The 26,397-nt window shown below is 41.0% G+C and overlaps 1 protein-coding gene across 1 annotated transcript in view; it reads left to right on the forward strand.

Moving 5' to 3' along the window:
* The first annotated feature begins 667 nt into the window (after positions 1 to 667).
* LOC144265379 (uncharacterized) overlaps positions 668 to 26,397 on the forward strand; it is a 94,181-nt gene continuing 68,451 nt past the window's right edge. The window contains exons 1-2 of the mRNA XM_077818023.1: positions 668 to 701; positions 7,697 to 7,822. Of these exons, the coding sequence (XP_077674149.1) occupies positions 668 to 701; positions 7,697 to 7,822 (160 nt within the window). The remainder of the gene's footprint in view (positions 702 to 7,696; positions 7,823 to 26,397) is intronic.

A 26,397-nucleotide genomic window follows, 5' to 3' on the forward strand; every position in this document is an offset into this window, starting at 1 on the left:
ACATGAGAGGTGTGAACATCTGACTCAAGCTCACTGCCTTCATTTGCCAGATTAGCCAAAGGAAAGCTGTTGTTATTAGAAGTGATCTGATTAATAATTTGTGATGGAAGTGTCTGATAATGAAAGGGATGAATTCACACATGACAAGATTCAGATATTCTCCTAATAATACTTTAGTGGGAGGAATCAGCATACAGTTCTTTTTAAGAGCCACTAAAAAATTTCTAAACCCAGACAAGTTAACTGAGAGAATTTTTTTAGAACCTTCCTTGGATATATGTAATAGGTTCTGCAAACTAGTTAATTGGTTCATAGCATTTATCATATGGCTGTCACCATGGTTCCATGTTCTTTGATTCAGCTCTGCATCTTATCAAATGTTTATTCTCTCCACATATGTTTTACATTATATATTTAAATAAATGTCTAGTAAGTTTAATAAAATAGCAATGGTATGATTTCAGTTACATGTTTGTCTTCCATTTACCGGGTGCTATAGTGCCAAAGCTATGCACTATGTTTGTCAATCCATAGTATTAAATATATTATTAGCCTCTGATGATGGGCAAGTGGAAATAAATGAATATACTATTCCAACAATTTTTTGTTTGCCTGATCTAGATCACAGTGTGTACAGAGACCAGTCTCAGCTGATGTGGGCAAGAAGATGGTCTATATATCTCAAAATATTCAGCCTTCAGGTATGTGAATCAATAACCAGTAAACATGACCAGATCTATGATATGCCAAAGAAAATTAATATTTTAAATATCATGAAAATATGTATCTGGTTTGATGCATGTATAGCATGTAACTTTTGATAGTGGAGAGGGAGGGGGAGTTTGGCTAGACTCCAGAATCTGAACTTTCTTCTGAAATAGCACATGTAACTGTATTCTAAGGGATCAAATCTATTTCTAATTTTTAATATTTTAATTAAAAGCACAGATGAAAAAAGGGAGAAATGATCTGCTGCTATGGGGATTTAAAGAGCCCCTCTGCCATATCTCTTATCTTTCCTCTTCTCTTCCTTGTGAGAAAAGTGATGTGTTAAATGGATAATAGTCACTAGGGCTGAAATTTGGGTAGCCACCACACCTCTCACCAAAGCCCAAGTAAACAGGCTTTGCACAGGGAGGACGAATATGGAGACTGAGAAAGATGGAATCTTCCCTTCTCCTAGCCAGGAGGCTAGACTTGGAGCACTTGCTCAGCCAGCCTGTGTCCATTAGTGTATTTTGTGGTCTAATAGCAGACATAGCTTGCTACAACCTTACTGTGCAGGATCTGTGCACGTTGGATCTGCACAGTTAATGGGTCCATTGACCACTACCACTTACCCAACCACCTACTAAACTTTACCCTCTGCACTTCTATAGGGAGAGCCCCATGAATCTTGACTCCAGGGTGTGCAGAGGCAGCAGCAGACTTTGTGATATTTTTGGTAGTTTTGATATATCCATGACCATATCTAGAGCCTCCTTGCTTATTCTTTCTTTTGGAATCACACACACAGGGCTTTTCATGGCCCCGTATTAGGTATTGTGAGTTTCACCTGAGAAGAATAATTTAGAAGGCAAATAAAAATGTGGATATCTTACTGTAATACCTTGCATGTCATCTATCCAGTGATTCTCTGCCCTCCCCCACATTGTCCATCTTCTTGGAGATACCTTCATTGGTATAAGCATTTGCTCTTGCTGAAGGCCCTATCCACATTGAGCTGATTTATTTGTGCTTTTCAGTTTGTAGATTTCACATTAAAAACAAATTGTTGTTATCCCATTTATTGGCGAGATCACTCAACGCAAGGATCCTGTACATCACTGAGATGAGCACAAATGAACAAAGAATACGAAGTAGAGCCTTGTCTACTGCTGCAAGAAGGACAGGAGGCAATGGATATAGTTTAATTAGGCTGCAAGTTTATTCTCTTAAAATATCTGGCAATACCTGGCAATGAATTTTACAGTGCAGGACATCATCATTCCTTAATCATTTCTACATGATCTGCAACCTGGTCCCAGCCATCCCAGTGCTGATACCCCACTGCTCACCCATTGTCTGAGCTAAAAGGGGGCTCTAAAAGGAGGGAGTTGGCTCCCTGCTGTACCAAATGTAGAAGTCCCAACCTCCTGTTCCTCAGCTCCTTAAGGGATGCTTTCTTTCAAATCCTTTTCCAGTCCATTTTCTCTGATAACCCTTTATACCTTCCTAAGGAGTACCTGCATTGGACATTTGCCATGGGGTTTATGTACTAAGTTACAATGTTAGAACCTAACCCCAGAGTCCCAGACTTACTGTGAGGAAGCCGACTCCCCTGCAATCCCTAAGGAAAAAAGGGCGACTAGTATAAAGCCCAGAGTGGGTCATGAGGAAAACTGGTCCTTTTGCAAATTTCATGGGTGGGTGTATGGATGCGTGGTGCCAGCCCAAACTCTGGGCCTGATTGGTGAGTTATAAATATATATAAATATATATAAAATATATAAATATATAAGTTCTGGTGAGCAAGAAGGGCAGTGTTCCTCTTCCGCTGACCTCATCCAGCTGCTTCTTGCTCTTTCTTAGGTTCATAGATTCCAAGGTCATAAGAGGGACCATTGTGATCATCTAGTCTGACCTGCCATATAACACAAGCCATAGACGTTCTCCAAAATAATTCCTAGAGCAGATCTTTTAGAAAAATATCAGATCTGTATCTAAAAATGGTCAGTGATGGAGAATCCTCCACACCTTTGGTAAATTGTTCCAATAGTTAATTACTCTGTTTTATAAATTTATGCCTTGTTTCCAGTCGAAATTTGTCTAGCTCCGGTGGGCAGCCAGTTGATTGTGTTACAGCTTTCTTTGCTAGATTGAAGAGCCCGTTATTAAATGTTTGTTCCCTATGTAGGTATTTATAAACTGTAATCAAGTTACCCCCTTAACCATCTCTTTGTTACGATAAATAGATTGAGCTCCTTGAGTCTGTCACTATAAGGCATGTGTTCTAATCATTTAATCCTTCTTGTGGCTCTTCTCTGAATCCTTTCCTATATATCAAGAGCCTTCTTGAACTGTGGACACCAGAACTAGACATAGTATTCCATCAGTGGTTGCACCAGTGCCAAGTACAGAGGTAAAATAACCTTTTTACTCCATCTTCTTCATGAAACTGCTATTACTGAATCATTGTATGATGAGCTAAGAAAGGCAAGCTGGCAACTGATTGCACTTCTTGAGCATTCATCCCTTCATGACCCTGAAACATTTCCAGTACAAATAATGAGGAGTCCTTGTGGCACCTTAGAGCAGGGGTCGGCAACCTATGGCACACATGGCAAAGATGGCACGCAAGCTGATTTTTAATGGCACGCTGCTGCCTGCCGAGTCCCAGCCACCAGCCCCGCTCAGCCCGCTGCTGAACCCAGGCCGGGACCCCGGCAGCAGCAGTGTGTCATTAAAAATCCTGCCTGCCCCAGTCCCTCTTTTTTGCGCGCCCCCCCCCCCCCCCCCCCCGGGGTGGGGCGGGGGGAGGCAGGATGAAGAAGCTCGGTTCTGCCGGCTGCTGCTGCAGAGCAAGCAAGCTCTCCCCCTCCCCCGCCTCTTCTCCCAGCATGCTGGGTTTCTGCCTCTCCTCCTCTCCCTCCCCGCCGCCGATCAGCTGGTGGCCCTTGCGAGGGAGAGGGAGAAGTGGAGCCGCAGTGCACTCGCTGCTCCGGAGAGGAGGTGGAGAAGAGGTGGGGATGGGGCCTGGGGAAGGGGGGCATATCCCCTCCAGCCCCCTGTCTTGAGCCACTCTGGGCGGGGGCTGGGAACACCCCCAAGACCCTAGCTCACACGCCCAGCCCTCTGCCCTTACCCTTACGCCCCCACCCACACCCCAGCCCCCTGCCCTGAGCCCTGCATCCCTCACACACACCCCTGCCCTGAGCCCTGCACTCCCCTCACACTCCCCCAGCCTCCTGCCCTGACCCCTGCACCCCCCACGACCCCAACCCTGACTCCAGTACCCCCCACACATACCCAGCCCCCCCATACCCTGACTCCTACACCCCCCTCACATGCCCCCTGCCCTGACTTCTGCACCTCCCACACGTACCCAGCCCCCTCATACCCCATGTCCTGACTCTTGCATCCCCCACATCCCCACCCCCACCCTGAGCACCAAACAGGAGCTCCTGCATCCCCTCTCACCCCCCACATTCCCACCTGCACCCCTTGCACCAAATGGGAGCTGCCCAGGTAAGCACTCCACACCCCACACCCAAACCCCAACTCTGAGCCCCCTCCCTCATTCTAGCTCCTGGCCAGACCCTACACCCCAACCTCAAGCCCGCTCCTTCACCCCCAGCCCTGTGCTCAGTGCACTCCCACCCTCTGTCAGTGCAGAGAGAGAGGAAGACAATGGGCTAGAACCAGGGAGAAGGTACCCACTCTATGTGGGCAGGGCCGGGATCCCAGACTAGCGGCGGGCTGAGCGGGGCTGGCAGCTGGAACCCTGGCTGGCAGGAGCCGGCGGACTGAACCCCAGACCGGCAGCAGGCTAAGTGGCAGCGGGCTGAGACGCTCAGCCCACTACCAATCTGCGGTCCCGGCTGCTGGCCCCGCTCAGCCCACTGCCAGTCTGGGGTTCAGGCTGCCAGCCTGCCCCTTGCCAGCCAGGGTCCCGGCCACAGGCCCCGCTCAGCCTGCTGCCAGCCTAGGTGAATGGAACCCCAGGCTGGCAGCGGGCTAATCGGGCCGGCGGCGTAAGATCAACATTTTAATTTAATTTTAAATGAAGCTTCTTAAACATTTTGAAAACCTTGTTTACTTTACATACGACAATAGTTTAGTTATATAATATATAGACTTATAGAGAGAGACCTTCTAAAAAACGTTAAAATGTATTATTGGCACGCAAAACCTTAAATTAAAGTGAATAAATGAAGACTCGGCACACCACTTCTGAAAGGTTGCCGACCCCTGTTTTAAGTGAATCAGTCTGATCAATGCAGGGACTAATCTAATCTACACTCTCAAATTTTCATAAAATGCTTTCACCACAGTGAGTGGGTCCAGAAGAAAAAGGGGTTATTGCCCTTTAAGGGCCCACCCTACAAAGGAGACAGAGGGTAGGAGAGGGAAAGTTTACAGGGATGTAACTGGGAAGAAGTGTTCCATAAATATTTCTGTTCTGTATTTGGGAGGAAAAAATGATGCAGTAATATCATGTGATAACACTTTTTTAATACCACTTGTATCTCAGGAGAATGTTAAACATCAGCTACTAAAGTTAGACATTTTAAAATCAGGAGGTCTGGATAACTTTCACCCAAGAGTTTTAAAAGAGCTGGCTGGGGAGCTCACTGGACCATTACTGCCGATTTTCATTAAGTCTTACAACATGGGGAAGTTCCAGAAGACTGGAAGAAAGCTAAAGTGCCAATATTTAAAAAGGGCAAATAGGCTGACATGGGCAGTTATAGGCCTGTCAGTCTGACATCAATCCAAGCAAGATAATGGAATGGCTGATACAGGACTGTGATGGGGTGTATCAGCCATGCACTGGTACAGCAGGGGTTAACCCTTCTCTCTTAGTCGAGGAGGCCCCACCTCTGTAGAGGCAGTGCACTCTGAAAATAAGAGTTTTTGTCATTAAACAATCTCTTTTTACATTATTTGATTTTCTGTTGTAGGTGTTCACAAGCCTTCTTCAGAATGATAGTCTTGCATCATTTCTTGTTATCTCAATAGCTCAGTGAAAGACTCACTGAGAAAATAATACCCAGATTTATATGTTGTTAAACTTCTTTCTTGTTGTTCTGCTTGCTTGACTTTTGGTCTGCAGGAAAACTGATTTATGAGACATGATCCTATCAGTAGATATCTGCATAAAATTTGCTTTGGTACATAAGAGTACATAGCCTCATGATAAGCGCACAAATTAGACTTTCAATTTAGATCTGTTACATAAGCTGGTATGGTGCTAGAAATCCATCCCATATTAACTGGAAATGTTTCAGGGTCATGAGGGGATGAATGCTCAAGAAGTGCAATCAGTTGCCAGCGTGCCTTTCTTAGCTCATCATACAGTGATTCAGTAATAGCAGTTTCATAAAGAAGTACAGTAGTATTTCTCCTAGTCCCTCTGTTGTTTTTTGGCTGTAGTATCTGGTTTCATATGGTGCTTCTCTTCATCTATATTTCTCGTGACTGATATTTAAATTTGGCTTCTTCCTTTCCTAGCAAATCATAACCTAATGTACAAGATACTAATACCTATCTGATTTAGTTAAGGTGATGGAGGAGTAAGCTGTCGGGTTTGGGATCAAAAGGTCTATGTTCCCTCATTCTTGTTTGCCATTCTCCCACATCCTATTTTGAGTAGCTATCTAGCTATATATTTCTACTTTGCCTATCAACTAGATATTTTTAATCTGCAGAAGTATCTGGGCAAAGACTAGAGATAGTTACTCCCTAGCCATGCACTCAGATGCTATGAAGATGGGTGCAACTGACAATCTAGATGGAGAGATAAAGAGTAGCTGATTATTTGTCCTTTTTCCTTCCATTAGTTTGCATCTTTTTGAATGCTTTAGGGAAGACATCTTTGGGCAAAGAAAGCCAGTGAAGCCAAGAAAGCCAGATAGGCCATGTTGAGGCTATTTTATAGGGGGATGGCCTGTGCAAAGAGGTGTGCTTTGCATTGTCATGTAAGGTCCTGAGGCAGCATGGGTCAATTCAGTAGGACTACTTGTTTCCTTAAAATTAGGCATGTGTTCAAGTACTTTGCTTAATCAAGGTCTAATGTATTTGAGGCAAGGACTCATCCCACTCTAGATTCCTAGCTCCTCAGATGTCACTTCTCTTGGGCAGAGACCCACATCTCTCTCCCTTCTAACCAGGGTTTTCCAGGCACAGATCTCTGCCTACACTTTGATATTCTTAGCGAGTCTGACTGCCTAAACAGGCAAGTTCTGCACTTTGCTTTCTCTTCAAAAGGCTATGAGCAATGTAATTGCCAATAGTTATGAGTTACCACACAGCTTGTTATAAGCAAGCACATTTATTCTTCAGGTGAAAGCATTACAGAGAAAACATATTGAAACAATAAAGAATCTACAGTTTACCAGAGATCACAAAGGCTCTGGTAGGAGTCAGTCATTCAAACTCCATATAGGGTTTTTTTTGTGGTTACCAGTTCATAACAGCCTTAGCTCAGAACAAGCACCTGCAGGAATAGATCAGTCTCCTTTATACAGCTTGGGGCCTTGATCTTGACCTCATGTGACAGGTAATCAGCAGACAAAAGCCCACTCCTCAGAGCATAGCTTAGAAAGGCTGGGTGTTTGCATAACCTGGGGTGGAGAATTTGCATGCATCACCTCTTAAATATTTTCCAGGAAATCGACTTCATCTGTATTGTCCCACATCTTGTCTGCCACATTGTTCAGTATAGTCCTTTGATCATCTAGGTCCACAATAATATATAACCTTTGCATTTAATACAATGGACGCCAAAGATACTTAAACTTAATTAAATAAGGTTTTCAAGGATATTGCAGGAAATTGCCATATCTGTCACAGGGAGTTACACCAGAGAATTTTGCCCTGTAGCTGTAGCATCCCTGTGGCATGTAGAGCACTAGGATTGGGGATTTCATAATCTAATAATTAATTTCTACCTCTTACTTCTATAGTATTATCAAAACTTTCCTCCTTTCTGTAGGTTATGTCAATTCCAGACAGATGAAGGCATATCCTCTCCCAAAACCTACCACATCTACAAAAGCTCAGCAGAAACCACCTAATTATCAAACCACATCAGTAGCTTTTGTGAAGACTGCTAATGCTTGTAAGTAAAAATGTATGCACATATTTGTTAAGCATGTTAACAGGCCATAAAGCTTTTATTAGGATATGCACAGGAACGATGTGTAAATTGTTTCATGTAATTTTTGTGTTCATGTGTATTCACTATGTTCCTTTTAATCACTTTTGACCTTCGTTCCCATTTACCTACCTTCCTTTTGCATTCTCCAGGTGCTTACTCTATCCAGGGAACTAAAGCTGAGTGATAATCAATAGATGCTGACCTGAAAATTAAAAAGAAACTGTAGCTCGAAGTGTCAATAAACTGTAACAATGCAGATTAGAGAATTTGAAAATAATTTAAATTAGGGATAATTTAAACAGTAGGGAAGAACAGCAAGATAAAAACAAATATTTTAAAAAGATTAACTCCCCAACTGTAATTTGTAAGATCATTACTTCCCCAGTTTCTTTTGTCTTATGTAATATGTGTATGTTCTCTGATCAGATCTAGTGTGAGGACTGATTCTGGAAGGTAACAAACACTTTTTGGAGAGGTACTGAGAGCCCTTGACTCTCATTGCAGTCCCTCTCTTGTGAAAATGCTGAGATCTTTAATAACCAGAAATAGTCAGGACCGTGGGTTTGTATCTCATCTGCAAGACATCAGTGCTATCATCACAATGCTTCTTTACAGTGTGTTTGGACATTGGGACAGTCCTGATTTAGAAGGGAAATGGCTTCTTGTAAATTGCCAGTACCACTTCCTGCAGCACCTTTGGCTTTCCTTGGAGACCTCCAGTAAATATCGTCAGGCCTGACTCTGCCATGGAAATTCTAACAACATCACAGCCTGATATAACATGGTTACATTACATCCTAAATGAACAAAATGATTTCAGAAATTCAAGGTAGAAATCAATGTCTTCCAGAGGATAAACAGATCACCTTCCTTTAAAAATAAGTGGTCACTCTTCAGAGACCCATTCCATGACAATGGCTTTAATAAACACCCTTTAAAATGTTAACAATAAACAAGAGAATGAATTTACTGGCTGCATAAAGAGCATTTCTTTGGAGTATTAAAAGGCTTTTCTGAGCCTAACAGCGTGGACCTCAATTAAAGGCAAGTGAAATGTAAATAGGCCAGTCAAGAGATCCATAAAACTGAACAAGGGTATGTTACATGCAAGCAGAACAGAAATATCCTGGGGATATTTATGGCTCCACAGATTTATAACTGCAAAATTGAGGGTAAGGGAGTTTCCTGTGCTCATCCAAAGTAGCAGAGAAAATTGCATGTTTTGGTGAATGTTCTTTCTAGTGTGAACATTATTTAACAAACACAGCACTAATCTGTGCAGATGATTACAGTATAAGGAGTGCTTTTTGTGAAGTATTTTTATTTGATTTTTAGCCAGTTGAGGACATCTGAATAAATCAAATCTGTTTTGTCTACTCATAATGCGCTGGGGGTTGCTTCTTCCAGTTCCTGACCAGCCAAAGAAGAGTCTGCCTTCAAAAAATCTATCCGAAGTGGTACATTGAATGATGGGACAAGAGTTTGGGAATTTATTCAATACTATGTGAATGCTCATTTAGTGTAGATGTGATCCATAAAGCTTTGTCTTGTAACTCACTGTTGAGCATCAGTGCCTAGTATTAAGGTGCTCCCTAGTAATCAGGATAGGCAGCTATTTATGTGTTGGTTGATTGCATAACTATTTACATAACTTGTGTCTAAAATAGAAATATAGCAGACATTTGCACTCTTAATAGTCTCTTGAAATGAATACTTGCAGCTATGGTTCATTTGAATCTCTATCTGATGATATGGTGTTCCACGTACAAAGACAATCAGTGTGTCAGCAGTGGCATTACAGTTTTGGCATTCAACCATTTTTGCTTTTCTAAAAGATGCTAATAATGTATTTAGAATAGTGTATGACATTGCATAGATTAAAAGGCTTTCTAGTGAGTGGCCTTTGTACTGACAAATGTTTGATTATTTTTTTAATGTATAGTGAGTATAAGGCAACTGGTCTGTTAGCAGCTGTAGTGACAGAAAAAATTAATGTAATTCAATTAATAATTGTACCACTCACCAAGACAGAAAAAAGTTTGATTTGAATATTTGCCAAAAATACATTATTCCGTTGGAATGCCTGATATATTAGAGATGGAAAAGAGCTGTTAAAGCCACGAAATCTATCCTCCTACTAATATGGGAATATCATTATCTAGTTCTGTGTTTAGGTTAGTTTTAGAGATTAAGTACGAGCATTTGCTTCCTGCCTTCATCAGCCTCTTTTTTTTCACCTGTAAAATTGTCAGCATAGTTACGTTAAGGTTACATGGATGTCTAATGATCGAATTGCTCCTCAGACGTACATATGACAATGTTTGTGCCCAAATAATTACACACACACATAATTATGGCACAAAACTATGCGTGCAACTACTTGCCCCCATAATTTGCAGTCATAAAAAGGGAGGCCAGCTTTTGAAAATCTGGTGCTACTGGCAAGATACTGATACGTAGAACCACCAAATATATTTTTCTATATGTGGCTGCTGCGTTTGTTTGTTTGTTTTACATTAAAGGCAGGTGGGAAGAATCCTGCCCTAACAGGAGGTAAACTAAATACCTTACCAGGTCTTTTTCATCTCTAATTTCTGTCATTCTGATTATTTATAGTATGGCCAAATGGAAATATTGCTTCATCTTTTCCTCATATGTTGCTCTCTATTACCAAACAAACAGACTTTCATGTAGCTCTGGGATTCCAGAATAATTTCTCTTTCACCCAGGCACTGACTCCAAGCAACCTTGCAAAAGTACATTTCAAGGTTTTGAGGAAACAGTAAATTGGGTAAGTGTCTGCATCAGCTCCTTAGCTGTATATGAAACATGCTGGTGTTTCAGAATTTTGAAATCTATTTTTTATACTAACCACAAATCCGGTCTTTACAAATAAAGGATCTTGTCTGCCCAAAATATTCCACCTTCTGGATCAGGCCTTAATAACCCAGAGCCAAATTCATCAAAGCAGTAACTTCTTTATATATTTATTTACCTTTTTTAGAAAAGTTTGTAGTACTTTATTTAATCTGGTCATTTGAATCTGTTTTCTAATGTGAACAAATTTCTATTAATTATGTATCTGCTGTAAGAACAGCAAAATGGTAATTTTATAACTATATTTTGAAAAAGAGAGAACTGGAGAGCTTTTATGAGACTTGTCTTAAAATTGAGTTGTTAGGTAATAAAAAGACACTCTATTCTGCAGACAAAAAGTCTTATTGGCATTCAGATGGAGAATTTTGTAGAAGAGATGGGGATTGAAGCCCATCTATGGCTACCTTGAATGACAACTCCGGTGAAGTATTATAAAATAAAAGTAACATGGTGAAGTTTAGTACATTCCTAAGGGAAAAAATTGTTCTTCAGAAGCTCTGTCATCGTGGAGGGTGTGGTACCAGAAAGCACTGTTGTTCAGGGGATTTGTGGGCGTATGGAGTCAAATCTCTGCCCATACAGGTCAATGCTGTGTAAATGTTATAAGATTTTTATACATTGAGTTTTCCTGTCTCCTATACTTTTCCTGTGTAGAGGCCAATCTGGCCCTATGTCTGCAAACCATAGGAAGCACTTAAAAAAATGAGAGGTGGTTGGTCATTTTCTTCATGTGTCCTCAAAGTGGCGTAAGTGTGTTCCAGGCTGTGTTTCCAACTTGGGAGAGCTAAGCAGAACCAACAGATTCCAGATCTGGAATTATTGAACCGAGCCGGCTAATAAGGGTGTGGCTGATCAGAATGCTAGATCCCCATTCCTTCTGACCAGCAGGCTAAGCCCCAGATTTTGTGGCCAGCTAACCCAAAGTCAAGGTGGGTAAAATTAAAAAATACATGGTTCTGATGCCTCAGATTGGAAATGGAAGAGGAGAAATAGACTGTCACCTTGCATTAAAGTCTCCTCTCACTTTGCTTGCCAGTGAAACAGAAGAAAATGTTCTTTTCTTCGGTACCTGAATCTGATTTGTTTATTTTACTGTTTGGCATGGACGGGAGTTAGCTGTCAGCAAGAAAATGCATTGTATTTGTTCGCTGTTCCTTGTAATAGCATGTTACTTTGATTTGTTTTTAGGATAGTAAACGTGAGAGTGACCTCTCACTGTGGCTGCTTCTTCCTGATGAACTGTGGCTATGCATCTTCTCATTGTTTTCCCATAAAGAGCTTTCTCAGGTTGCCCAAGTCTGCCACCATTTCCACCAGCTTGTGAGGGATGAGTCCTTTTGTAAGTACTTTAAAATACCTAGCTAGTAATGGTCAGTAAGCAGAAAGAAAGGAAGGTCCTCCAAGGTAACTAAGAATGCCAGTATAAAGGAAATCTCTAGTGTTATATCAAAAATATCCTAGGGTCCAGGATATAGGCAATAGCAGCAGGAACAGAGATTTCTGTGTTGAACTACGCAGAGGAGTAAATCACTAAAATTGTTTATAAAAATGTCTAAAATAAAAATGATAATTACCAATCAGTTTGGAAGATGTCTGTTTCCTACAAAGTTGAATTGAAAGAATTGCCTTCAGCATTTGAAAATGTTAGCTGATGGTCATCATGCTACCTTGCAAACAGTATACATTTACAAGTGTAAAGAAAACTGTGAAGGCACTGGAAATTATGAAGCTTTGGAATTATAAATTAAGATCTATGATTGAAAAGAAAATAGTTGATTTAACAATGATTAAATCAAATGCTAAATTAAACAAATTGTTTAAAAAACTTGATAATTTAGAATAGAGTCAAATTGCTTTCTAATGGGGCTGCTGTCTCTCAAACCTACTGTACTTTGAATTACACTGAATCCTTGCTTTGAAGTGTCATCAAAATGGCATCTCTTCCTGAAAGAGAACAGACTAATTCACTGAATATGTATACTGAAATTAGAGATGGATACTGACCCAAAACCCTGAATTGGAAGAACCCAAACAAGTTCTGAGCCGGATCTAAACTTTGTGGCCCAAACCCATTGCTAAAGAGAAACAGGTATAAGTGTTCCTAAGAACTGTGGTGCATATACTTTTTTTAAATACGAAAGGAAGTAAGTGTCAAAGTTTAGGTTGCAAACTGTTTCCTTGCTAGCTCAGCATTTTCAAAGGCCATAACTAATTAAAATATTCACCTTAGGGACATACATTTTCCATGTTTTGATCTTTGTGCAGAGGTGAATATTTTGGCAAGTTTGAGCAAAAAGACGTTTGACCTTTCAGTTATGAAAAGGAGAAAAGAAAATACGTTTCCTCTATGTGTTTGAAATAACTTGTATGTGTGTGAAATAACTCAAAACAGCTGAATCTTGCACATTGAGTTTGGCATGTAACTAGCACTTAATGTTTAGTATCTGTTCTGGTATATTAAAAAAACTCGTACTAAATTGACAAAATGGTGAACATTTGCATATTCTCCCTCATACAAATACCACAGAAATACCATTAAGTTTTAAGGTACAAAATGTTAATTCCTGGAAGCATTTCACATTCTTGTAGCATGATTTAAAGGTAAGATCCAACTCTCATTGTCTTTCCATAGACTTCAAGGAGAGCTGCATCAGCCCCTATCATGATGAGATGTTTAGTCCAATGAACTGCTCCAAACCAGCCAGGACCTTACTAGTTGGTAGTGAGGTTGGAGGGGAAAAGAAGCAGGTTTAGTTTTCTGGATGGACATATTCAATCTTCTAGATGGAATAAGTTGTGCAGGGTTTGTGCTGAAGGAGCCTGGCGGAGGTAATATATCTATTTTTGCCAAGGCTTTCCCTTTCTCTCTCTGCTGCTCAGCAATGGTAAGGAACAGGTGCAGATGGGTTTCAGCTGTTTCCCAAACTAATGTAAATAGGAACTCTGGCCCTTGTTTGTAGAGATGTACTACTTTTCAAGCAATTTTCTTCTCTTTACTGATGTCTGCATGTATGGAGGCCAAAACAAAATTTATCCCATAATGTACATTGGGGAGAGGAGAAGGGAAAAGACCCCTTTTTCCAAGGCAAATATAGTACCCATCTTTAAAAAAAGAAGGAGAATCCGGGGAACTACAGACAGGTCAGTTTCACCTCAGTCCCTTGAAAAATCATGGAGCAGGTCCTCAAAGAATCAATCCTGAAGCACTTGAAGGAGAGGAAGGTGATCAGGAACAGTTAACATGGATTCACCAAGGGCAAGTCATGCCTGACCAACCTGATTGACTTCTGTGATGAGATACTGGCTCTGTGGATATGGGGAAAGTGGTGGATGTGATATACCTTGACTTTAGCAAAGCTTTTGGTACGGTCTCCCACAGAATTCTTGCCAGCAAGTTAAAGAAGTATGGATTAGATGAATGGACTATAAGGTGGATAGAAAGCTGGCTAGATTGTCGGGCTCAACGGGTAGTGATCAACGGCTTGATATCTAGTTGGCAGTCGGTATCAAGTGGAGTGTCCCAGGGGTCCGTCCTGGTGCCGGTTTTCTTCAACATCTTCATTAATGATCTGGATGATGGGATGGATTGTACCCTTTGCAAGTTTGCGGATGACACTAAGATGGGGGGAGAGGTAGATACACTGGAGGGTAGGGATAGGGTCCAGAGTGACCTAGATAAATTGGAGGATTTGGCCAAAAGAAATCTGATGAGGTTCAACAAGGACAAGTGCAGAGTCCTGCACTTAGGACGAAAGAATCCCATGCACTGCTACAGGCTGGGGACCGACGGGCTAAGTGGCAGTTCTTCAGAAAAGGACCTGGGGATTACAGTGGACGAGAAGCTGGATATGAGTTAACAGTGTGCCCTTGTTGCCAAGAAGGCCAACGGCATATTGGGCTGTATTAGTAGGAGCATTGCCAGCAGATCGAGGGAAGTGATTATTCCCCTTTATTCGACGCTGGTGAGGCCATATCTGGAGTATTGCGTCCAGTTTTGGGGCCCCCACTACAGAAATGATGTGGACAAATTGGAGAGAGTCCAGCAGAGGGCAGTGGAAATGATTAGGGGGCTGGGGCACATGACTTACGAGGAGAGGCTGAGGGAACTGGGCTTAATTATTCTGCAGAAGAGAAGAGTGAGGGGGGATTTGATAGCAGCCTTCAACTACCTGAAGGGGGGTTCCAGAGAGGATGGAGCTAGGCTGTTCTCAGTGGTCGTAGATGACAGAACAAGGAGCAATGGTGTCAAGTTGCAGAGGGGGAGGTCTAGATTGGATATTAGGAAAAACTATTTCACTAGGAGGGTGGTAAAGCACTGGAATGGGTTACCTAGGGAGATGATATTATCTCCATCCATAGCGGGTTTTAAGGTCTAGCTTGACAAAACCGTGGCTGGGATGATTTAGTTGGGGTTGGTCCTGCTTTGAGCAGAGGGTTGGACTAGATGACTTCCTGAGGTCTCTTCCAACCCTTATCTTCTATGATTCTATACCCTTACTTGCAATTTGTAGTTAAAGTGTAATGATTTCATTTGTGATGTGTAATTGTGGCCCTACCTGTTTGCACCAGTTATCCCTTTTATTTCAGTAGTTTGTGTGCAGAGTAAACCATATATCACACACAAAAGAGACTTTTGACATGCTCTGCTTTGATTTTGGACATTTAAATTCAGCCTTGGCCTGTCAGATGTTCTTAACCACTGTGAAAAAGACAATATCATTCCATAATTCCATTTGGAATTTCTCCAAGCAGAGGGGTAACTATAATGTTACAAGACAAGCTGCTCAATAAAAACACTGGGGGAAATTTTTCAGTTTCACAAAATATTGTAGGTCAAGTCAATGATAACTTGTGATGGAAACTTTGTATGATACTTTTTGTCGCTGTTTTAAAATATATTACTGTTGTATTTTAAAAAACGTTTTTAAAATGTTTTGAAAAGTTATAACAAAAAAAAAAAAGGGAAAGATTTTCCAAAACCATATTATTATGCCTGATGTCAGCATCTTTGTAATTTATTTTAATTCTCTGACTTAAAAATGACATGTTTTTAATTTTGGGATTATAATTGCCTTTTATTTGTGCTTTGTCCATGTCTGGGTTATAAATTACCCTGCTTGGAATTTTTCAATAGGGTAAGTGCTCAAGAAGTGTTTCTTTAAAGGAAAATTCTGTCATGCTTATCTCTGATAACTTAGTTCCTGCAAGGTGCCCTCTCTATTTCTAAGTTCACCTTGATATGCTGTCCATGTACTTGCTCCAGATACCATCATTATTCCTACATTCAGTGATCCAAGCAAATTGTGGTTGAGTTTATGCTCACACAACAGTGTGAACAAAAATTGATAAAATGGCATCTATTGTTTCAAAAGAACAGACAGCCTGAGCAAAATGTCATTAATAACGGATATTTGTATCCAAGTGGCCTTACTGATTCTGATTACCTGATCACACTGAAAACAAGAAGATACTGGTAGTTAAGTACCAATATATTTTGTAAGACTATACTGTCTCTGGGCTAATTGCTACGGCCCTTACTCCATAAATGGTATGGCCGAATGAGTGCAGTACCTTTAAAGCCTGTTGAGCTGCACCCGTTTCCTCAGTGTAGAATTTGACCCTGTATGATTGCAGAGTGAAATGAGCTTTTTGTGACTTTAGGGAAGTTCCTTTGGTTGGGATCTATTAAGGTCCCAGTTTTAACTCCATTGTGAGCCACAAAACTCTCACTGAACCCTGTAGGAGCCTAAATGCACTTGGCACCTAAGTTTTTAGAATTCAGTTTTCCCTAGGAGCGTAAGTTCCTGCCTCTAGGCATTCGCAGTGCTGCCTCCCTCTAGGCAGCTGGATTACTATCTGCTGCCTAAGTGCCATAAACCAGGGAAAGACAGGTAGTTGGCCACCAAAGTCACATGCCCTGGGGGCTTGATCTGGTAGGCTGCCTCTGAGCATGCCTACTGGATTGGGTCTCATTTCAAACTCTAGGAGGAGTAGCAGTATTATGTCCCTTTCAAAATCGAGAAGGTGATAGTGGTATGCACCTTAAAACGTTTAGCTCTGTGGTTAGTGCGCTCACCTTCAATGTGGGAGACCCAGGTTCAGTTTCGCTCTCTGCCAGAGGGGGAGAAATGCTTTGACCTGGGGTCTCCTATCTCTCAAGAGAGTGCTTTAACTACTGGGCTATGGCATGTTCTGATATGGGGCTCCCTCAGTCTTTCCTGCTGAAGCTGTTGACCTGTGGATAAATAATGAATGAGTGGTTAAAACAGGGGGTCTGGACAGGGTCTTTTACCTCCCAGGTGAGGTATAACCACTGGGCTAAAAGTAATCAGGTGGGTAGCACCACCACCTTCTCCAACCATTTTGTGTGGTGGAGTGCCTAATTCAGTCCCAAAAAAACACCTTAAGCACTTGAGCGGCCTGACTCCAAATGGGTTCCCATTTGTGGATCACTAAGAAGAGCTAGGTGCCTCCCTGCAGCCCAGACTTAGGGGCCTATCTCTGAAAGAGAGGCAGGGCTTAGTGTGCACACCCATCTCCTCAGCACCTCCCTTTGGGTACAGACTCCCCGCCTAATGCACTGGCTTTTGTAGATTGCATTCTTAGATGCCTATATCTCCCTGTTCATTGTATAGGGAGCCTAGGCACCTAACTTGGCTTTGTGGATCACAGTGTTGTTCTTGTGATTTTTTTGGTTGCCTAAAAGTTAAGCACCATGAAGCTCAGCATTGCAATGCCTAAATCCTTTTGTGGATCCCATCCATCATGTTTTTGTTTTTCCATCTGAGTAAAGGGGATAATATGTAGGTGTCACTTCCAAAGGTGTTTTGTGCATTAATTAGTTAATCTTTGTAAAGAAGTGCTCCACAGAAATATGATTACTTTTCATTCACTGCTGACTAGGGCCTAATTTGAACCAGTCACCTGGATAGCCATGGAAAATTCTGTATCCTGTTATCCGTAGTAGTAGTTCATATCTGGATTTTTATATCCTTTAAACAAAGGAATCCCAGTCACACTCAGAACTTCCTTCAGGTAAAATAACTGATCCAGCATACTTTTATCCAAAAGCTAACCATAAAGTTAGATACATAGTTAAAACAACAACAACAAAAAGCACTGAATGAACTAAATGCCAGACATTTAACAAAGAAAGAGACTTCTAAAAAAAGAACAAACTCAAGGCTGTGACTGGGGAGGCAAACAAAGCTGTAGGTCACCTGCTGTAGACGCCTGTTTCTCGGCTTATGTCACATTCCCACGGTGAACTCCAAGGCAAATACTTACACCTTGAACAAACAAAGGTGGGCCATTAGACGTAGTTGAGTGTTGCGTTTCAGTGATGCTGAACAAATGTTCTAGGAACTAAGTGTATTGTTCTTTTAAAGAAGCAACAGCTGTCATGAATGGTCTTTGCAACTTGATGGAGAAGCTGTGATGTTTATAACTGTTGTGTAGCCATAGGGGCTTGCATTTCCAGATGAAGCCATCAGTACTATCTGTAAAATCTTTGAATTGTATTGTAGGATTTCATGTATGAGGTAACTAAACTAACCAACTAGCCATGAATCAGCTTAGTTTCTACTCAGGGTTTTTCTTCGTGTGTTTGTTTTATCTTATCTCTGCTGTGCATATGGTGTATAGCATCAGGAACTAAACTCTAGAAAGGAAAGTTGGAAAACCTATTAGGAAGATTTTTCAACTCCACATGGCAAACACAAGTTCAGCTCTCATCCCCTAATGCCCCTACTCTATTTACACTACATTGATGACATCTTCATCATCTGGACCCATGGAGAAGAAGCCCTTGAGGAATTCCACCATGATTTCAACAATTTGCATCCCACCATCAACCTCAGCCTGGACCAGTCCACACAAGAGATCCACTTCCTGGACACTACGGTGCTAATGAGCAATGGTCACATAAACACCACCCTATACCGGAAACCTACTGTTCTGGGCCAAGGTGTTCGGAGCACCGCAGGCCGGCAGAGGTACTCTGAGAAAACGAGACCCATACGCAGCTAAGCAGTGAGTTATTGGCTTTATTGAAGGTTAGTGACACACCCGCAACAGGGACTCCAAGCGTTGCTGTCACGGAGGCGGAGAACACAGCACACCGGATCTTTGCCTGGGACGGAGTCCAACAAAGGGGTAAACAGTGAGCCCTAATAAGCAGTACACAGAAACAGCTCATGAATATATAATTAGGTACTTCCCTAAAGGGGCTTTCTGCTACCTGGCAACGGACCATGCAAGGCAGACAAAGTCGGCCTAAAACCAGTTTAAGTTGGTTCTCCATGTTCTACAGTAACCGGGCGGCCTCAAGAAAGCGGAAGTTCCCTAGCTAGGCCGTAACAAAGTCTTCAGCAGTCCCTTACACCTACTGACCTCTATTCCTACCTACATGCCTCCAGCTTTCATCCAGACCACACCACACGATCCACTGTCTACAGCCAAGCTCTACGATACAACTGCATTTGCTTCAACCCCTCAGACAGAGACAAACACCTACAAGATCTATATCAAGCGTTCTTACAACTACAGTACCCACCTGGTGAAGTGAAGAAACAGATTGACAGAGCCAGAAGAGTACCCAGAAGTCACCTACTACAGGACAGGCCCAACAAAGAAAATAACAGAACGCCACTAGCCGTCACCTTCAGCCCCCAACTAAAACCTCTCCAACGCATCATCAAGGATCTACAACCTATCCTGAAGGACAACCCATCACTCTCACAGATCTTGGGAGACAGGCGAGTCCTTGCTTACAGACAGCCCCCCAACCTGAAGCAAATACTCACCAGCAACCACACACCACACAACAGAACCACTAACCCAGGAACCTATCCTTGCAGCAAAGCCCATTGCCAACTGTGTCCACATATCTATTCAGGGGACATCATCAAAGGGCCTAATCACATCAGCCACACTATCAGAGGCTCATTCACCTGCACATCTACCAATGTGATATATGCCATCATGTGCCAGCAATGCCCCTCTGCCATGTACATTGGTCAAACTGGACAGTCTGTACATAAAAGAATAAATGGACACAAATCAGACGTCAAGAATTATAACATTCAAAAACCAGTTGGAGAACACTTCAATCTCTTTGGTCACTCCATTACAGACCTAAAAGTTGTAATTCTTCAACAAAAAAACTTCAGAAACAGACTCCAATGAGAGACTGCTGAATTGGAATTAATTTGCAAACTGGATACAATTAACTTAGGCTTGAACAGAGACTGGGAGTGGATGGGTCATTACACAAAGTAAAACTATTTCCCCATGTTTATTCCCCCCCTCCAGCCTACACTGTTCCTCAGAAGTTCTTGTCAACTGCTGGAAATGGCCCACCTTGATTATCACTACAAAAGGTCCCCGTCCCCCCGCTCTCCTGCTGATAATAGCTCACTTTAAGTGATCACTCTCTTGTTATAGAGTGTATGGTAACACCCATTGTTTCATGTTCTCTATGTATATAAATCTCCCCACTGTATTTTCCACTGAATGCATCCGATGAAGTGAGCTGTAACTCATGAAAGCTTTTGCTCAAATAAATTGGTTAGTCTCTAAGGTGCCACAAGTACTCCTTTTCTTTTTACAAGTGAGAAAGTGTTTTAGAGGATGTATAGTATATTTCCATATGCCCATGTATTTCAGCTATACTCTAGCATATGGTTTTACAAATATTAAAGCAGTGTAGGCCTTTATCAGGCTGTTTTGGGGACTTTAGCAAGAGGAATTAGGTTGTTTTTCCGAGGCAGAAGCATTTTCTTTTTGAGGCCTAGTCTACACTAGTCTTAACTATATGGGTTTAGAAAATGATATCATATCATGGTAGAACCCCCTACTGTAGATGCAATTATACCTGCATAAAGATGCTTATTTCCATACATTTACAGAAATAAACTGTATGGCTATAAACACCTTTACACTGGTGTAACTGCATTCACACAAGGGGATTGTACCACTTTATCGGTTTCTAAACCAACACAGTTATAGCAGAACAAAAACTGTACATAGACCAGCCCTAAGAGAATTGTTTGTAAGTGTTCACAAGTGCCAAGTTGATATTGATAGAACAGTTTTACAGTAACATGGGAGGTGGCCTTCTTCAGTCCCCCATCCCAATCGGGGGTGGAGGGAAGGGCATACTGTGGATCAGAGGAGTAGTACCCTTATAGCACAGTGCTATGGAGATTCTGAGCTGCTCCACAGCCTATAGGTAAGGCTGCTATACGTTAGTGCAGCCTAAGGGATTGCTTGCTCTTACTAACAAACATCTTGTATTTAAGGACTTATTCAGTATAGAAATAAGAAAAGCCTAATATAAGGAGTTTTTCATCCAATATCCTAAAAAGAATAGTTATACCTTCTAATCAGGCTCATCAGAAGTAATGAAGTCATTTAGTGCTAAGCGCAAACAACTATGTGTAGCTTTCTATGGACTTCACAATTCATGGGCTGACTCAGTCTCCCTTTGGCAGCAAGAGTGGGAAGCATCCCTCCAGCCAATTTTTCTTCCCAACCCTACAGCTTAGGTCCCTGCAAGTTGTAAATTCTGCCCTGCTCTTAGCTTCAGTTCTCAGTGCCATCTTCATATTTTTATCTGTAATAGTCGTCTTGGATATCATTCTGTGGAGTATTTGTTCTGCCAATATGGTGTGTAGTTTGGATTATGTTTGTGTGTACACAGGTCAGTTTTGGTGTATTTAAGCAACTTTACTGAGGGATAGGATGCTGCTTGGAGTGCCTGAATTTGATAAATTGTTGACTGAATATTTAAAATAGCAGATTCATTTAGTGTGCTTGTATCTTTTCCCTTGGATTCTTTTTAGAACTAGTTGAAAAATGACTGGATACAAAGCTTTGAAAACTTTGTTTATTTTTTATAAAGAGCTTCACATGAGCTCTTAGGGTATTTCTACCCTGCAGTTAAAAACCTGCGGCTGGCCCTGTGGCCCTGCGAGTTTGGAGGGTCCAAGAGTTTGGGCTGCAGCTTGAGCCTGAAAGTCTACCTCACAATTAAACAGCCTCTTAGCCTGAGCCCCACGAGCCAGCTGGCACAGGCTAACCGCAGGTGTCTAATTGCAATGTGCACATACTGAGGCTGGATGGGTCACTACAAAAAGTAATCTTCCCTCTGTTGATACTCACCCCTTCTTGTCAACTGTTGAGAATAGGCCACTTCCACCTTAATTGAATTGGCCTCATTAGCACTGACCCTCCCCACTTGGTAAGGCAACTCCCATCTTTTCATGTGCTGTAATATATATACTGCTTACTGTATTTTTCCATGCGTCTGATGAAGTGGATTTTAGCCCAGGAAAGCTTATGCCCAAATAAATTTGTTAGTCTCTAAGGTGCCACAAGGACTCCTCGTTGTTTATACTGAGGGTAAAATTTCATGAGGAATAAATCTTTATCTGTGAGTTAGAAATGTCTGAAAATAAAGAGTTAAGTAATAATAATACTTACACATCCTCTGATTACATTAAAACAGTTGCATATTTCCTTGACTTAGCGGACTGGTAAGTGAATCTTTCAGTTAGCATTGATGTATCATGATTTGCATTTGCTCAGGATTAATATTATCTTTCACTATGAACATTTCATTTGTATAATATTTGTATCCCCTTTACTTGTGTTGGAGCCCTCAGGGCCAAATGTGCTGAGCTCCACCAGCTTCGAAGGAAAGCAATTGGTGCTGAGAGAGATCAGACCTCACAAGTATGACTCAGATAGAGAGGCTAGAGAAGCTACTGTATATGTCAAAGGGCATTTATATTCGTGCAGTTTTGAATGAGGTACATCATGTATCACAAGGCATGAAAGGGAGTAAATCAATCTAATGATCCTATGAAGGCTCTTCTGATACTTAACATAGGATCCCATTTGGACTTTCCTTTCTTGTTTTAACAACCACTGTTTAATTTTAAAAAGGTGAAAGATTTTGGTTCAGTGTTGTGTTGCTGTCATCTCAGTCAGACTCTATAGATTAGGGGAGTTTGATAGTTAAATGATGGCTTTTGGCACACAGAGAAAGATTCTGAGCTATTTCACTGAAAGCAACTTGGCATTCCTCGTCTGAAATGGAAGGTTCTTGACCCTTTGTGAACTAACTCTTGAAGTGTATGTTCTAAATTGTTTGTTGGGGTTTTGATTGTTATTTCTACAGCACCAGAGATGTGCATCATACTTTATAGACAAGTGGGGAAGACCCTGCTAGGATATCTTTTCAGTCTAATTGGAATCATATATTAAGCAAAGGGTTTTCAGGGAATGAATGTGGACAGCTGAATTTATGCACATCAGTAGTTCAGTTAGAATTATCATAAGTTACTTCAACATTCAAGCATACATTAAAATATATTATGTCAAATCTGGAGGTCTCTGCATTTGATCTGTTTAGGCAATTGAGTTATGTCAGAGTTTGGGTTGAATACAAACTAAATAAGGACTCCAGGATTTGGCCCTAAATATATTCCTATCAAGCTTAGAAACTTTCTGTATTCTTGCACTGCTGTTGCTGTGGTCACAAAATTGTTTAAGTGCATAGTAGAAGCTCTACATTTTGTAAACAGTCTGTTCCTCCTACCTGCATCATTAACTAATGACACAGTTGAGGATTTGTGACATCGCAAGTGTTTCTAATGTGATGTCACAAACACTGAGTTATAACTACTAAAAGAAAAAGGCTAACTGTTAAGGACAGCTATTTACATCTCTATTTCTGTGTAATCAATAACGATGGAAAAAGTACAATAGATGCCCATTTTTGTCTCGCTCCCATGAAATACTGGGCACCCTCAGCTCCTGTTGACTTCAGAATCTAATGAGGTTTTGTGAAATTATTAATAAACCTGAGCTGTGGTTATTTAAGTGCACAACAACTAGAAAAAGCATTGGAAACTATATCAATGAATCTTAATGCCAAAGGGTTAAATCAGTAAGACTTTGCTTGGCATATATCAGATGACTGTTTAAAAAAAAAAAAAAAAAAAAGTCCAGACTGCCAGCATTTCTGTCATAAAACCCCACCTACTACTAAAGAAAAGAAAAAGAAAGGGACATACCTGCTGCCCCAAGACAGCTCAAAAGAAATCTCGTTAGTAATACAGGTAGGATTTAAGAATGCTTTTGCATAAAAATCATAAGGAAAAATAGACCTGTGTTCATGAATCCTAAAGGATTATGTAGGGACAAAGAGATGAAGAAAACACCTGATTCAGTAATGTAATCCAACTGTTATCCTGTATCCCATTTCTTTGGGTTCTGTAGCAGAATGTCATTCAGCTTTGACAAGTGAGCCAGTCTTACCAGCTAAAGCCACTGTCTGCAAAAGATTTAAATAACTATGTTATTTACTTAAAGTTGTATCTTCTTTTATCCCTCATACAAAAAGAAAAAAAAGGCTTTATCTTGATCCTTTGTGTCCAGTTTCCTCTGGATTCTTTGGTGCACTTTGAGTCAAGTCATATGTAATCAGTCAGACTATAATGTATTGATCATCTCAGCATACAGAACATGTCAAAGGGGTCATGGGTTTGAGTTCTCTTTTATTTTAGAAGTGCTAAACAGTGCTTATATATCTATGGACAGTTGAGGTTAAAGTAGCCAATTAGATTAGGATTTGAAATGTCTGTTTACAGCAGAGAACTTCTCACTGTTGAGGTGACACCCAAAATAACAGTTTTTTAAAGTCGGTGAAAAGGGAAAGGAATTGCAGTGACCTATATTGTTCTCTTGCCACACCCACTGCTGTGTGGCTAGGGCTGTATAAAAGTTTACTCAGCAGCTCAGTTCCATTGTTGCGTTGCTATGGGCATTGCTATGTAATGGTGTATCAAACACAAATAAGGGCTAAACCTTGAGGCCCATTCTTGGAAATAAGTCTCAGTTATTTAAAGAGTCCTGAACCTCTGTAAGTCTAATTTTTCTGACAGTGGAAGTCAAATTACTCTTCATTGTAATAAAGCAATTTCATTTTAAAATGCCTTACCGGTGGTGGTGGTGATTTTATTTCATGTTTAGAATGCTAAAATCAGCTCAGGTTCTCTAAGGTTTGCTTTCTATTCAGATGTTCCCTTGGCCAAGTCACATGCACAGGTCACAGATCAATCACTCAAATCCTACATATCCTGATGGAACCAGTTTAAGCAGCATCCTGAAACACAAAGAAGAGATCAAGGAAAAAGAAAGGGTCTCAGCTGGAAGGAAAGAAATAAAGTGAAACCATGGGAAACAGGAGTTTTTTAAGACAAGTATTAAAAGCTTTTTAGCAAGGAAAGGCCCTGCTCAGATAAAATTCTTTGATTCTATCAAGGCCGTGTTCAGGAGAGAAGTTGGAATCTATTTGAACAAGGTTACAGGTATAATCTGAGAAAAAATACATTTAAAATCATGAGTTTATTATTGGGATTTTAATACACTCTTTTGTATTAGTCCAGATAAACTGTGTCTTGTTGAACAGGCTCAAGCAGTACAGTACTAATTAGCTGACATCAAAGACATTGCTTTGGTAGTGGATAAAGATGACATGAGCTACCTGAACATTATGATCTAATTCTGGGAACTAAACAGAGCATGACTGAGGGTGAACTGTTCTTTACGCAAAGCCTGACATATCCGAGAGGAAATTGCTAATTTACCTTAAGCTTTAGCTGGACTTACTTTTATCATAGTGTTCTTAGAAACTTTACAACAATAACAATAGCAAATATAGCTATGTTTTTTATGCATAGAGTTTTATCTACAAAGAAGTTTGTCCTCCTGTCAACCAAAAGGGTCTAATTCTTCTCTTACTTACACTGTTGCAAATCAGGAGTAACTCTACTGAATAAAAGGAGTTATAATGATGTAAAATGGGGGTGAGGTCAGATTAAGCCACAAATTGTTAAATCATTGACATTCCCACTAGTTTTACTTTAAATGCTTACATTATGCAAGATAGGTTTCAGAGTAACAGCCGTGTTAGTCTGTATTCGCAAAAAGAAAAGGAGTACTTGTGGCACCTTAGAGACTAACCAATTTATTTGAGCATGAGCTTTCGTGAGCTACAGCTCACTTCATCAGATACAACTGTATCTGATGAAGTGAGCTGTAGCTCACGAAAGCTCATGCTCAAATAAATTGGTTAGTCTCTAAGGTGCCACAAGTACTCCTTTTCTTATTATGCAAGATACTAAATGCTCTCAACACCTATTGATTTCCCTGGCAGGACAATCTCAAAGTGAGTCCCTGGGTGATTATGTGCACCATTTCTGTGAATAAGTACAATTTAGATGTCCCCCCTTCCTACAAAATAGAGATGGTATAATATATATGTACCCAACACAAGAGAAAAAGTGCTGATACTCTGGCAAAGTGACAAAAAGCAGCCACGATTCTGTATATTATATTATATGCAGTGTTGTTGTAGCCATGTTGGTCCCAGGGTATTATAGAGACCAGGTGGGCGATATTAAAAGAAGTTGGTCCAATAAAATATATTACTTCTCCTACCTTCTCTCTCTATATCAGAAGTTCTCAAACTGTAGTCCGTGGTCCGCGAGCTCCATTCAGGTGGTCTGCAGATACTTCCCTCTAAGGTGTGTGCCTGGGCAGCCGCACACGAGAGAACGAAGGGCCACCCACCTAATTAGTAGAGCTGT

Source organism: Eretmochelys imbricata, chromosome 5, assembly GCF_965152235.1.
Source record: "Eretmochelys imbricata isolate rEreImb1 chromosome 5, rEreImb1.hap1, whole genome shotgun sequence".
Lineage (NCBI taxonomy): Eukaryota > Metazoa > Chordata > Testudines > Cheloniidae > Eretmochelys > Eretmochelys imbricata.